Here is a 14844-nt window from a genome sequence, read left to right as displayed (position 1 = left end):
ATAAAATGATGCTCAATAAGGCTAGTAAGATTACAAATAATGCATCATAATCGTCAATTTTTTATTTATTATAAGATGTGTATGTATCAAATTATTTTAATAATTATGAGGTATATGTCAAAGAACTTACACATATATGAAACATATTTGAAGGTGATTAAATTTGCTTATAAGCGTGAGTTCATTACTTCACTAATGATATATCAACTTTTTCGAAATATCACAAATTGTTATCCTTAATCCAAATAATATATTGGGTTAATTTTACTTTATATAAATATTTATTATATTAGTCTTAAAACATTTATGTGTTTAGGGAAAATATTGATATGCCTTTATGCATGTTTCAATCAAATGAATAAAAATATACATATAAAATTATATAATAAATAAAATGAATAAATAAAACAATTTGAGGGTCACCAAACATGAATGTGTATATTTTATTCGATTTCAATAAACCAAGTCGCTAATTTAAATGTAGAATAAAATAAATAAGTAAATAAATTTAAAAAAATGTTTGTTATTTCGAAATTATTACAATTGGTTATGCATTTATTCACACAAAAGGTTACTAATACAATAAAATATTTTTTTATATAATTTTAAACGATCTATTATATATTTATTAAGATCTATATAGTTATATGTTATTTTTAGAGCATATAAAATATGCGTTTTATTTATTTTATAATTTGTACACATATATAAGTGGGGGGAAAAAAGGGAATTAACTGATCATCAGGATTATAAATGCGAAAAATACTGCTTAAAATTTGTATTAAATTAAAAATAATGATACGAAATTGTAATATCCATATAAGTGTACTTATTTATGTTTTATCATAGTTATATTGGCGATAATTATGAGTACTTAAATTATTAAAAATTAAATTTGCAATATAATGTGCTCAAAACTAGTGTACGTACACTTAAACGGTACACCCCTTATGTATATATATAAATATAGGAATAATAAATAATTTACACTTGTTTTATTTTTCGTTAATAAATTAAAATATAATATGCTATTAATCTAGTTAAGTACTATTTCTAGTGTATTTTTTATAGGCGAAATATGCTAGGAATACTATAGTATATATATAGTTGTCTATGGTTTGGATATGAGCATTTTTTTATATTAATTTTACAAGGTAAAAAAATATATTACACATGGTCATTTAATAGTTGGCTACTTTAATTTTATTCTGCACAGTGATTTACTGTATTATCATTAAATAAAGAATTAAAAACGTCGTAAGATGATGGTGAGTGTACATACATGCTATTTATATTTATTGGCTCTTCAATAGATATGTTTGTATTTTCATATTTTTGAAAATCACATATGATATCAAATTTATTTTGTGAGGTATCTAAAAATTGAATAGCCGAAGCATCATCATTTTCATCCTTACTATAATACGAATTTGATTTAAAATATGAATTATACATATCATAAGACGATGGCAAATTAAAGACATTCAGCGGTAGTAGTAGCGGTGGTGTACTTTCCTTACTAACAAGGTTTATATTATCACAAAAAAAAGGGTCATTTATTAATTCGTCTATACTATTATTACTAGGTATGCTATATTCCAGCTCAAAATTAGTATGCTTGCTTTTTAAGCAGTGCAATGTATGCAAAAATGTAATGCACCTCTCCCATTGGTATTTTTTAATATAATCTAGTGATTTTTTTATTTCAATTTCTTTTTTTAACTTTGAATTTTTATCCCTATGTTTTTGTTCCTATAAATAATTTAAAAAGAGATGAGAGATATATATATATGCCATATATGCAGAGCTATTTTATTTAATGCACATATCATATATTTATTTTATTTATTATACTATATAATATATACATATATATATATTATATATATAATTATATATATAATATATATATGTATATATAATATATATATATATATATATATATGCACAATATATATATATATGTATATATATATAATATATATATATATATATGCACATATATGTATATAGTATATTGTATATATTTATTTATTTTTTTAACTAACATCCTCCATAACTGGAAGTAATATACACTGAAATTTATGCTGTGTTGAAATAAAGCAAATATCGCTCATTTCATTATTTATAAATTCAGTTAATTTTGAATATCCTATTTGGTCAATATTTATATTTTCCTTATACACATTTTTATATATTAATGGAAGCCTACTAAGAGAAAACCCTAATATAAATAAAATAAAAAATAAATATAACATGTTTGTTTTATTTATTTTTACGAATATTTTATTTATAAATTGAATATAGGGATTTTAAAAAATATTAAACATATTAATATGATATTTTTTATAATTAAAATTTCATTTGTTTTGTATACATTATTATAATCATTGTTATTATACATTTATCTTATATATTTACAAATATTACTACTATTATATTTATTAATAGAATATGAATGTTTGCCGTGGGAAATAGTTTGTAAATTCAATAAATTTATTGAATTTCTTATCCCACATACTTTCATACTACATTTTTTAAATTTATTTTGATTAAAACTACAATTTTATATTTATTAAAACTACAATTTTATTTTTATTAAAACTCAATTTTTGTTTGGTTAAAACTCAATTTTTGTTTGGTTAAAACTACAATTTTATTTTAAAGTATATAGAATTCAAAACTTCATTATATAAAATGTGTTTGCTTTATAATTTCATTAGCTACTTTCATATAAAATGAGTTTGCTTTATAATTTCATTAACTACTTGCATATAAAATGAGTTTGATTTATAATTTCATTAACTAGCATATAAAATGAGTTTGCTTTATAATTTCATTAGCTACTTTCATATAAAATGAGTTTGCTTTATAATTTCATTAACTAGCATATAAAATGAGTTTGCTTTATAATTTCATTAACTACTTGCATATAAAATGAGTTTGATTTATAATTTCATTAACTAGCATATAAAATGAGTTTGCTTTATAATTTCATTAACTACTTTCATATAAAATGAGTTTGCTTTATAATTTCATTAACTACTTGCATATAAAATGTGTTTGATTTATAATTTCATTAACTACTTGCATATAAAATGTGTTTGATTTATAATTTCATTAACTACTTTCATATAAAATGTGTTTGATTTATAATTTCATTAACTACTTGCATATAAAATACGTACTATATGATGTATAACCTTTTGTTTTGGATTTATCCTCTGAATAACTATATAATAAAGACTTTATTCTATTTTTGATTAAATTTATTGATTGCTCTTTGTGATTTTTTAATGCTGGCGTTTGATTTACATGCATTTTTGAAATATACGTTTTTGAAATAGACATTGATGTAAATATTGGTATTATATTATTGTTGAAATATGATAAAATATTTAGATCAATACATTTTTGTAGTATGTGAATTATTCTTCCTAACTTCATCGTTCTAAAAATATAAGGACCTGTATGCTTTAGTGTTTCAGCTAAAATATATCTCCCTCCCTTGTGATTATTATCGCCTATATAACATGACATTAAATAGATTTTAATATAGTAAAATACATATTATCGTAGAATATCCATAAACAGTAAATGGATATATGCACATTTAAGACCACAAATGTACTGTGTATATACAAAAATATAATATAAAGAGCATTCAAACACCATGAAGGATAATATTGAGGAAGAAATACATATATCTAGATGGTAAGCGAATATACAAATTTAAAATATGCATAATAGTATGTGTATTTCATCATAAAGAATGTATTTTGTTTGATTTGGCAAAATACTAATTTATCAATGTACATATTTAAGTATTATGCATGAAAGGAAAAAAGTAATGGTACTACATATTATAAATAAAAATATACATATTTTTTTGATAGGACTTGTTTTAAGAATAACTTTTTGTGAGCCATATATCTTATATATGTAATATAAACATACTAAAACCAAAATAGGTAAGCATACATTTGTGCATAATATATGTATATTTAAAGGTATATACTATTATTAATTCTTACTTGATTGAATCCTAAATCTATCAATTATGTGAATAAAGATTAATGGTATATACAAAGAAATATTTTCATTATCATCATTAGGGTTAATAAAAAAATCTCGTGGAACACCTCTTAAATATATGCAGATGTTTTCATTGTTAAATGGCTTTTTATAAATTATTTTCCCTTTTTTTAGATCTTTTTCATAAGCATTGGATCGATATATTTCAAATTTTTTATATGGGTCTTCTCTACATATATTTATAAAGTTATTATTTAAAACAGCGCAATCAGGAAAATATTTGTTAATTTTTCTTTTAATTTCATTAGCCTCAGGTAATATTCTTTCGTAATATAAATATTTTAATATTAAATAAATTAAATCAGTGTGTACTTGTTTTAAATCAGAAATTTCATATTTTGTATTCTTATATATTTCTTTATAAACATTTAAGCAATTGCATGGATAATATTTATGAAAGCTTTTTAAATATAGATCACTTGTGAGAAGTACATCTTTTTTAATTTTATTATATTTCTCATTTATATTAGGTTTTTTTTTTAATCCTCTTTTTATATTTGGATTTATTTTCATAAAATCATTTTTTTGATATGTTTTACATAAGGTATTATTTATTTCGAACATGTTATTTCTTATACAATTTTGTTCATCGTGTTCTATTTCATTTTCATTTCTTACATAATACAATTTTTCTTTATTTTGACGGGATCGTATTTTCATAGATTCCCCTGTATTGTTTTTTTTAAAGATATCATTATATTGGATATAGGAATTAGGATTATAAGTAAACCTTTCTGATATATTCGGATTACTATAATTTGTATAGTTAGAATTATTATAATCACATATTCCCTTTAATGGATTATTCAGAAATATATCTTCAGGAATATTTCCAAGCGAGGTAGGACACATACCATAATTATAATTATCATATGCATCTTTCCTTCGCGTTTCAGTATAATTTTTGTCCACATGACCGTACTCACAAGTATATTTATCGTTATTCATTATATATATGTAAATATGTATCTTAAAATCTTAATATTATTAGTAGGGAGTAATAAATCGTACTCGATTTTTTAAATTTAAATCGAGTACTTAAATATAATATTTTCAAAAAATATATGTGCACATATATACGTACAATATAAGCTTTGGCATTTATACATGATATTAATATATAGTGTATCAATGTACCTTTAATAGAGAATGCTTTATAGAATAAAATATGCAAAGTGAGAAGTATAATCTGAAAATAAATTCAGACTTAAGAGTGCATAATTTTTTGTACATAAAAAATTAAAAAAAGACAAATAGGTGTACTACTATTATTCATGTAAGGACAATAATCCGATTAATGATAGATCAACAAGTCAATATTACAATGTATATAGATAATTAATTATTTGAAGCTTTTATAAACAAATAGTGTAAAGTACGAATGAAGAAATAAACTTGTTTGAGCGTAAAAGTCATATTGTATATATAAAGTGTATTATTGAAATATATAAATTATATTATTGATAACGAGCATATAAGTACAGACATTCGCAAAATATAAAACAGTGCATTAAATATTTATTATACTTACCTTATAAATTTAAATAATATTAATGAAAAAGATTTATGATTAGAAAAATATAACTTTACGTATATATTCTATTGTGTATTTTATAATATATTTATATGTATAACGTTGTTCTAAAATAATACGACATATTTATATTACATCCCTTTTATATGAATTCAAAAATGGAAAAACAATGAATCAAATCTCAGGAGCCAATGGAGTTATCATGTGTTTCCATATGAGATAGTTCAATTATATATAGATTAAAGGATATTTATAGATTTACGCTTTCTATTAATGATTATTATTGAATGCTTTAAGAAGTGTAATCATTTAAATAAAAATAACACAAAGTAACTATAAAATACATAAGAAAAGATGAAAAAGTAAAGAAAGGGAAAAGTAAAGGATGGAAAGACAAAGAAAGGAAAAGAAAATGAAAAGAAAAGTAAAGGATGGAAAAGAAAATGAAAGGAAAAGATCAAGAAAGGAAAAGAAAATTAAAGGAAAGCATAATGAAAGGAAATCATAAAGGAAGGAAAAGATAAAGAAAGGAAAAGAAAATGAAAGCAAAGGATAAAGAAAGGAAAAGTAAAAAAAGGAAAATATAAAGAATGGAAAACTAAAGAAAGGAAATCATAATGAAAGTAAAATATAAAGGATAGAAAAAATATCGAAAGGAAATCATAAAGGATGGAAAAAGTAAAGGAAGGAAAATAAAATGAAAGGAAAAGAAAATGAAAGGAAAAGATAAAGAAAGGAAAAGAAAATGAAAGGAAAACTAAATAAAGGAAAGCATAATGAAAGTAAAACTATCGAAATGAAAGCATAATGAAAGTAAAAGTAAAGGAAGGAAAAGATAAAGAAAGGAAAATAAAATGAAAGGGAAAGATAAAGAAAGGAAAATAAAATGAAAGGAAAATATAAAAAAAGGAAAAGTAAAGAAAGGAAAATAAAATGAAAGGAAAAGATAAAGAAAGGAAAACTAAAGAAAGGAAAATAAAATGAAAGGAAAAAATATCGAAAGGAAAACTAAAGAAAGGAAATCATAAAGGATGGAAAGGATATATCAAGGAAATCATAAATGATGGAAAGTATAAATGATGGAAAGTATAAATGATGGAAAGTATAAATGATGGAAAGGATATATCAAGGAAACCATAAATGATGGAAAGTATAAATGATGGAAAGTATAAATGATGGAAAGTATAAATGATGGAAAGTATAAATGATGGAAAGTATAAATGATGGAAAGTATAAATGATGGAAAGTATAAATGATGGAAAGTATAAATGATGGAAAGTATAAATGATGGAAAGTATAAATGATGGAAAGGATATATCAAGGAAACCATAAATGATGGAAAGTATAAATGATGGAAAGTATAAATGATGGAAAGTATAAATGATGGAAAGGATATATCAAGGAAACCATAAATGATGGAAAGTATAAATGATGGAAAGTATAAATGATGGAAAGGATATATCAAGGAAACCATAAATGATGGAAAGTATAAATGATGGAAAGTATAAATGATGGAAAGGATATATCAAGGAAACCATAAATGATGGAAAGGATATATCAAGGAAACCATAAATGATGGAAAGTATAAATGATGGAAAGTATAAATGATGGAAAGTATAAATGATGGAAAGTATAAATGATGGAAAGTATAAATGATGGAAAGTATAAATGATGGAAAGTATAAATGATGGAAAGTATAAATGATGGAAAGGATATATCAAGGAAACCATAAATGATGGAAATCATAAGGGATGGAAAGTATAAATGATGGAAAGTATAAATGATGGAAAGTATAAATGATGGAAAGTATAAATGATGGAAAGTATAAATGATGGAAAGTATAAATGATGGAAAGTATAAATGATGGAAAGTATAAATGATGGAAAGTATAAATGATGGAAAGTATAAATGATGGAAAGTATAAATGATGGAAAGTATAAATGATGGAAAGGATATATCAAGGAAACCATAAAGGATGGAAAGTATAAATGATGGAAAGGATATATCAAGGAAACCATAAAGGATGGAAATCATAAATGATGGAAAGGATATATCAAGGAAATAATAAATGATGGAAAGGATATATCAAGGAAATAATAAATGATGGAAAGGATATATCAAGGAAATCATAAGGGATGGAAAGCATGTATCAAGGAAGGCATAAATGATGGAGAGCATATAACAAGGAAACCATATATCAAGGAACGCATACATCAAGGAAAGCGTATATCAAGGAACGCATACATCAAGGAACGCATACATCAAGGAACGCATATATCAAGGAGCGTATATATCAAGGAGCGCATATATCAAGGAGCGCATATATCAAGGAACGCATACATCAAGGAAAGCGTATATCAAGGAACGCATACATCAAGGAACGCATATATCAAGGAGCGTATATATCAAGGAGCGCATATATCAAGGAGTGCATATATCAGGGAGCGCATATATCAGGGAGCGCATATATCAAGGAAGGCATAAAGGATGGAAAGCATATATCAAGGAAAAAGGAGTTAATCGATAGTTAAATGCCATGTTATTAGTTAATGATCAATTGATTGTTTTATAGTTATAAAATCATAAATACAACCGAAAGTTATGTTTTTATTTGGGTAAATCCATTTGTTTAATATAAAGCATTATTACATATTAGGGAATAGAATCATAATGGGACATAGGTGGTTATCATTTGATTTGAATGGTGCAGTTACCTAATGAATAAATAATAAATAAACGCCACCAATTTGAGCTGAAAACGATATAAGACTGTAGTCTCGGTACGAGAAATTCAAATATATATGCACCCCAAACCTCGGATTGATCCGATGGTGCCGTTATTGGATGGGAAATTAATATTTATTGACATGGATTCATTAAATAATATATCTATCAAGCTCAATACACTACAATTACATAGACATTATAGACGTTTGTTGTTGTGGCCTAGATTGATTAAAAAATAAGAATAATTCAACGAAAAGTGATAAAATTTATGGTTTTGTAATGAAGTATCGAAAATTCTCATATTATGAAGAAAAGTGACTATATAGCCTACTAGACGTTAAAATTACCCACATTTTATCATTTGCTTGGCTTTATATGAAGCATCTTTGATTATTCTGGATTATATTTATAATTTATTTATTTTATTTACAAAACTATTTGCAATTAAATGAATAAAACTGTCTATTTCTTATCAGTTTTAGTATGATGGGTTAGTATTTGTCTAATTAGTTCTCATGTGATTATTTAAACTTTTGAGGAGATTTTTGATGGTGCGCACATTACATTAGCGCCAATAAATAAAATAACATATTTTTGAACGAAATAGAAGAGCACTAATCATAAAATGAGCATATATTTTCATACGGCGAAATATAATTTAAGGGTTATTTATTTACGTACTTATTTGTGCACCATGTGCATTTACCCGTTAATTATTCTTAATTAAAATAACATTATTCAAATTTAATTTAAATTAAAAATGAAATTTTAAAAGGAAGAAAATTTATAATTATTTAATCAGTGATATAAAACATATTTGAATGTAGAAAATAAAATGTTGGATTAAATTAATTTAAATGAAACCTTAAATAGAAAAATCGAAAAATAACGAAAGAAAAATTTATGAGAATATGGGATAATAATGATAAAATTAAAAAAAATGAAAAACCCAATATTTACATAACCAAAATAAAAAAGAAAAAGCGAATTTTGTGGTTTGGGGATTTTTTTTTTCGTATTTTTTGGGTTATTTTGAACTTGGTATTGATTTTATATTTTGAGGCGAATGAAAAAAGATAATATATAAGCAGATTCTTTTTCTAAATTTATATATGTTTACATATAAATATTTATACATGCATTTAATAAAAAGATAGATATAAATAACTGACAAAAAATGTGTGAATTAATGGCTTAGATACTAATTTGTTGAATTTTAAAAATGATAATTACAAATAATATTATTTTGTAAAAATATGAATAAATACAATTTTATAGTTTCTTATTTTATTTCAAATATATCAAGAGATAAAGGTAATTTTAGGAATATTATGTTTTGGTTTAATGGTGAAATATATTTATTTTTTAAATAATTAATAAAAAATAACCAATAATTTCAGAATTACTAAATTTTGATTCTATTTGGAATATTACAATTTTAATTTTACCTCGAAATTATGGGACAAATAAATAATTTTTTTTCCCCATTTTGATAACATGAATAAAAAAACACTTCCGAATTAATATATGTATATAAATCATTTCGTTTGATAATATTTATTAATATGATATTTAATTATAAAGATGATAAAATAATTTTATATGGAATAGATAAAGAAACAATTTATCATTGATTTTTACATATTTATGTTAATGTATATATGGTTGTTGATATTTGTTTAATATTATGTATAAATTTATTATTTTTGTTTTTGTTTTATTTTTATTTTTACTTTTAATTTAATTTGTTTCAATGCAGAAGCATGTGCACTGCAAAATATATTCCCGAATTAATAATATTTTAAAGGCAACACAATTTTTACAACTGTTGAACAATTATGTATAGCTAAATATATTTCATATGATCACTAATAAATCAGAAAACACCTAGTAATAATACCTTTCCCAGTTTGTATATTTTCTAAACATTAAGATAACAAACATGTCCATTGTTAAATTAGCGTTTACTTCTTAGCCAAACCCCATGTTTTTCAACTACTGGAAAATATTAGAAGTTTATATTATATATTTTTTATTTTTAAATGATATAGAATAGGTTTAATAATATTTTATAAAATGATTTATCGAGCTTGACGGTTTATAAAAGAAAACAAAAAATATATAGTAATAAAAAATAATAAAGGCGGTAAATAAATAAAAGGATATTTTATGGGCAATTACATTAATATTAAAACAATATATATTACCATTAAAATAGTTATAAAATTTGATATGGGTTTTTAAAAAAGATAATAAATTAATTATTTTATAAGATATAAAATATAAGCACAAAATACATAAAATTATTTATTATTTTTATTAAATTTTTTAATGCACTCATTAATTGACAAATTTGGGGCCTTCGCTCATTCCTGTTGTAAAACGGAAAGAAAAAATACATACATATATTTTGTTATTATTATTATTATTATTATCGTTATATGCATATTCGTTACGTTATATATTAATTAAAAAATATTCAAAAATATGTTTTTTAGTATATGAAATTATTCATATAATGTGCACACTAATGCACATTATATATGTTTGTGTATGATAATATATTATTTTTACTTTTTCTTTTTTCAACGCATGATAACAATATATTTTCAACAAAGTTATGGCGAAAATAATCTACATAGGATTTCAAAGATGTCCTATATTCTGTATCAACTAAAAATATAATAAAGGATAAAAAATAATAATGTATTATGTTGTAAAGAAGCAAACATAATATTTGTCATTTATAAGTTTTAATATTTTTAAATATACTATGTGAATTTTGTGGATCATCAAACTGCTCTCGAAGCAACTCTGCAATGATTAGGATAAAATATATGTACAAATAAAGAATGTATTAGAAATCAAACTTATTTAAATGAAGATTATTTCTATTGATATTGCTACTACTATTACAATAATAGTAATGAACCTACTTAATGTTGGCACTAATTGGGGGTTAAATTTGTCAATTTGTTTTATATCTATAGGAACACATACTCTCCCTATTATAAAAAAGAGGTAGACAGTAAATTATTAGGTATTGAATGCACTTATGTATATTTTAAAAAAAATAATATATTTAATATCCTTTTGAGTAGATAACCTGTTCCATTATGAATACAAAATGGGCTTTTCAATAAGTGATTAATTTCCTTGCTAAAAAGTGGTTATTTATATTACATATATATAAGAAATATTGGTACGGTATCGATAAAATATATTAAATTTAATATGAAGGAACGTTAATTATTATATGCATTGTTACGAATAAGGAAGAACCAATTACCTGACATTTATATCAAGTCTTGGGTATGTAAAATGAAAGACTATTTCTTTTATGTATGATGGAATTACAGGGTTTTGATTTGCTTCTTTTTTTTTAAAATAATTTATGGGAACTGAAAATCCATAAATTGTACTTAACTATAAAAAGGAATAAAATATGGCATGGAAATATTTTATGTGAAAAGTGTGTATTTTTCCTTTTCACACGTGTTATATGCATTTTACAAAGATCCATATAAATATTATTTCTGAATTGATTCTCTAAAATTAAGAGCTGATAATTACCTTTTCGAATAATTGCTTAGAATTAAAATTGTTATTATCAACAAATTCCTTGAATTCATTAACTCTCGCGCTTTTCACGGGATCTGCATTTTTTCCAGACGCTGTAAAGTTTTCAAACAATGTAAAAAAATATATGAATATAATGAAGTGTATATATAGACATGCAGTTATATTGATATATAAATAGAATGAGATAAATCATATTTTCCAAACATAGAAATATATGTAGGTTCATTATTACTGTAAGGCAAATAGTCAAATATTTTTTGAACATGAGGAGAGCCTTTTTTGAAAAAATCTTGTTCTTCCAAAAGTACGTCAAAATATTTATAGCAAATATCAAATGCTCGCCTAAAAATGGTGATTTTTATTTAATTTTTTTTCTCGCAGAACTATATATTATCGTATTCTATATAATTAGTTTCATGATTATTTATACATTTACATATATAAATAAATTTTACACTATTTGATTATGAAATGCTATTTTTTATTATTTTTTTATGTTACTCAAACATTGGGTATTTTTCTTTCCCCCATATAGAGACCTTTTTTTTTTTAGTGTCTGACCCCTGTTTAAAAGAAATTAAAAATGATTATATATACAATTGATATCGCATTCAAACGAGGGAAACGCTAGGTTTACTACAATATTATATCATAGTAAAATTATATTTGTGCATTTCTTATTACTGATAATATGTTTAAATAATCTGCAAGGGCTGCCCTGGCATCAGTTGTGTAGTGTCTGCATGATTCATCACAAACCTAAGGAAACAAATAATAAAATAATTTAAAACAATAAAATGCGCATAGACATATGCGTGTGCAGCATATGTAGGGTGATATAATTTTGTTATATATATATATATATATATATATATATATATATTTTTAATATGATAAAAGTATCTATATACCCAGCAATGTATTCCTCTTCTTCCTGAATAAACCCATAATATATTTTGAAAAGCAAAATCTTCTCTTAGGGATGTATCTAATAAAACTATTGCTATAGTTAGAAACTTCCTATATAATTCATAATATATAAAAATGTTAATAAAATAAAAGATGGTATACTATTAACTAATATTAATAGACAGATCGAATAAGATGCTGACATATACTTATATTTATGTGTGCATACCAGCAGAGTTTGCAAACTTTTTTATCTGAACAACATGTTCTTATATCATCATAATCGTTCATATCAATATCGAATATTAATTCCTATGTTAAAATAATAATAATAAAAAATAAGAAATGTAGTAAAAATAAATATAAATAAAAATAAAAAATACTGACGTATTTTACCTTTTGAATAGGACGAAATGAATCTCCTTTCTGATCTTTTTGGGAAACAGGGTAATTATATACTGCTCCTATATCGAATTTAATTGGGACGAAATTTGAAAGCAGTTTATCTTTAAATTCATTGGCGCTGTTGAATGACTACAAAATAATGAAATAAGAGTTTATAAAATTTAGAGCAAGTATAGCTTGGAATTAAAGAATAAACGAGAAATATATTGAGGTCAAACTATAGATAATAAACAATTTTTTAATGTATATGATGCAGCGATTTTGAATCAAATAAAACTTAAAAAGGAAAGGAATAATTTTATATTATTTTGCTTTTTTACCAGCCATCTCATATATATTTCGTCTTTCCCTTGATCACCTTTTTTACAAGTAAAAGAAAATTCTCTTTTTGAAAAAAAATTCGGATCGTTTAGTCGAGTATATTTTCCATTGTTGTCTTTGTTCAAAAATAAAATATATTAAAAATTATAATACGTATTAAGGTGTTGAAGCAATTTTTTACATATGAATTTATATGATCAAGTTAATATGTATGTTTTTTTTATTTTGTGTTTTCGTTTATTTTGTTACCATTCTTGTAGTTTAGCCAATTACACAAATCGTTAATAGGACATAAGTTTCCTGTTAATTTTAACACCCGAAAGAAAAAAAATAATAAATAAATGGATAAACAACAAAAAATATAGACATATGAAGATAATGTTTTATTTTATGTGATATAGGGTAAAGGAAAGAAACACAATATTTATTTATACATTGGGTTATCATTTGGATTTATCATATTCAATCGCATAATTTTTATATAAATGGTGTATTATATTTTACTAACTGTAATAAAATATTAGATCCGTTTCGTTAACTGTGGAATCTTTTATTTCTTGTAAAATTTCCATTTTAAAGGTGATTTTCTTTTATTTTCTCCAAATTAGAGAAAAATTATGTAAGAAAAGGGAGATATTATTCTTTATCAAATAATTTGGCTTTTGCAAGTCATTGAGATTTATACAAATATATATAAGAGCACATATATATATAATAATGTGGATTGATATAATTACACAAATAATAAGAATCAATGGAAAGCTATGCAAATTTCTGTATTTTTCGAATGAAGCAAGGGTTTATACAAAATTTTTCCGAACAAATTATTTCTTTGCAATACATTAACTTTTATAATTTAATTATGATTCCATAATAAATATTATTCGTAAGTATAAATAAAAAAAAAAATTTTATGGCTTTTTTTAATTATAAATTAGTATGTAATATACACATACAAGCATTTTTCATTGTATTTTATTTTTCTAATATTTTAATGTTCTTATTTTAAGAGTTTATAAGTATTAAAATAGTTTAAAGTAATAATATAATTGCTAATTTTTGCATAATTTAAATAATATGCCTTTGTGATATGTATTAGAAAATTAAGATGTGCAGATTACGAATATGAGGCATTACACACATAATAATATATGTGTATACATTTTTTAAATGCATTGAGACCTAGTAATGAAGAAATCAAAAAATAAAAAATGCAATAATCAAATAAAAAATTAATAATATATAATTCAACTAATACAAAAATAATAATA

The 14844-nt window shown here is 23.0% G+C and overlaps 2 protein-coding genes across 2 annotated transcripts; both read right to left on the bottom strand.

Annotated features, from left to right (window-relative positions):
- Positions 1 to 1203: 1203 nt before the first annotated feature.
- PY17X_1306500 (OST-HTH associated domain protein, putative) lies at positions 1204 to 5043 on the bottom strand (the record flags this gene model as incomplete). The annotated part of the gene is made up of 4 exons (XM_022956998.1): positions 1204 to 1752; positions 2049 to 2224; positions 3204 to 3524; positions 4035 to 5043. 4 exons carry the CDS (start codon positions 5041 to 5043, stop codon positions 1204 to 1206), a joined length of 2055 nt encoding a protein of 684 aa, XP_022813487.1.
- A 5653-nt stretch (positions 5044 to 10696) lies between these two features.
- Positions 10697 to 14145, bottom strand: PY17X_1306400 (DNA primase small subunit, putative; the record flags this gene model as incomplete). The annotated part of the gene is made up of 16 exons (XM_022956997.1): positions 10697 to 10728; positions 10931 to 11029; positions 11129 to 11170; positions 11293 to 11361; positions 11463 to 11515; positions 11646 to 11782; positions 11930 to 12030; positions 12171 to 12280; positions 12440 to 12501; positions 12623 to 12697; positions 12850 to 12958; positions 13077 to 13159; positions 13244 to 13381; positions 13573 to 13688; positions 13823 to 13873; positions 14082 to 14145. 16 exons carry the CDS (start codon positions 14143 to 14145, stop codon positions 10697 to 10699), a joined length of 1341 nt encoding a protein of 446 aa, XP_022813486.1.
- Between the last annotated feature and the right edge of the window lie 699 nt (positions 14146 to 14844).

Source organism: Plasmodium yoelii, assembly GCF_900002385.2.
Source record: "Plasmodium yoelii strain 17X genome assembly, chromosome: 13".
Taxonomy (NCBI): Eukaryota; Apicomplexa; class Aconoidasida; order Haemosporida; family Plasmodiidae; genus Plasmodium; species Plasmodium yoelii.
This window is presented reverse-complemented; position numbering and strand designations above follow the sequence as displayed.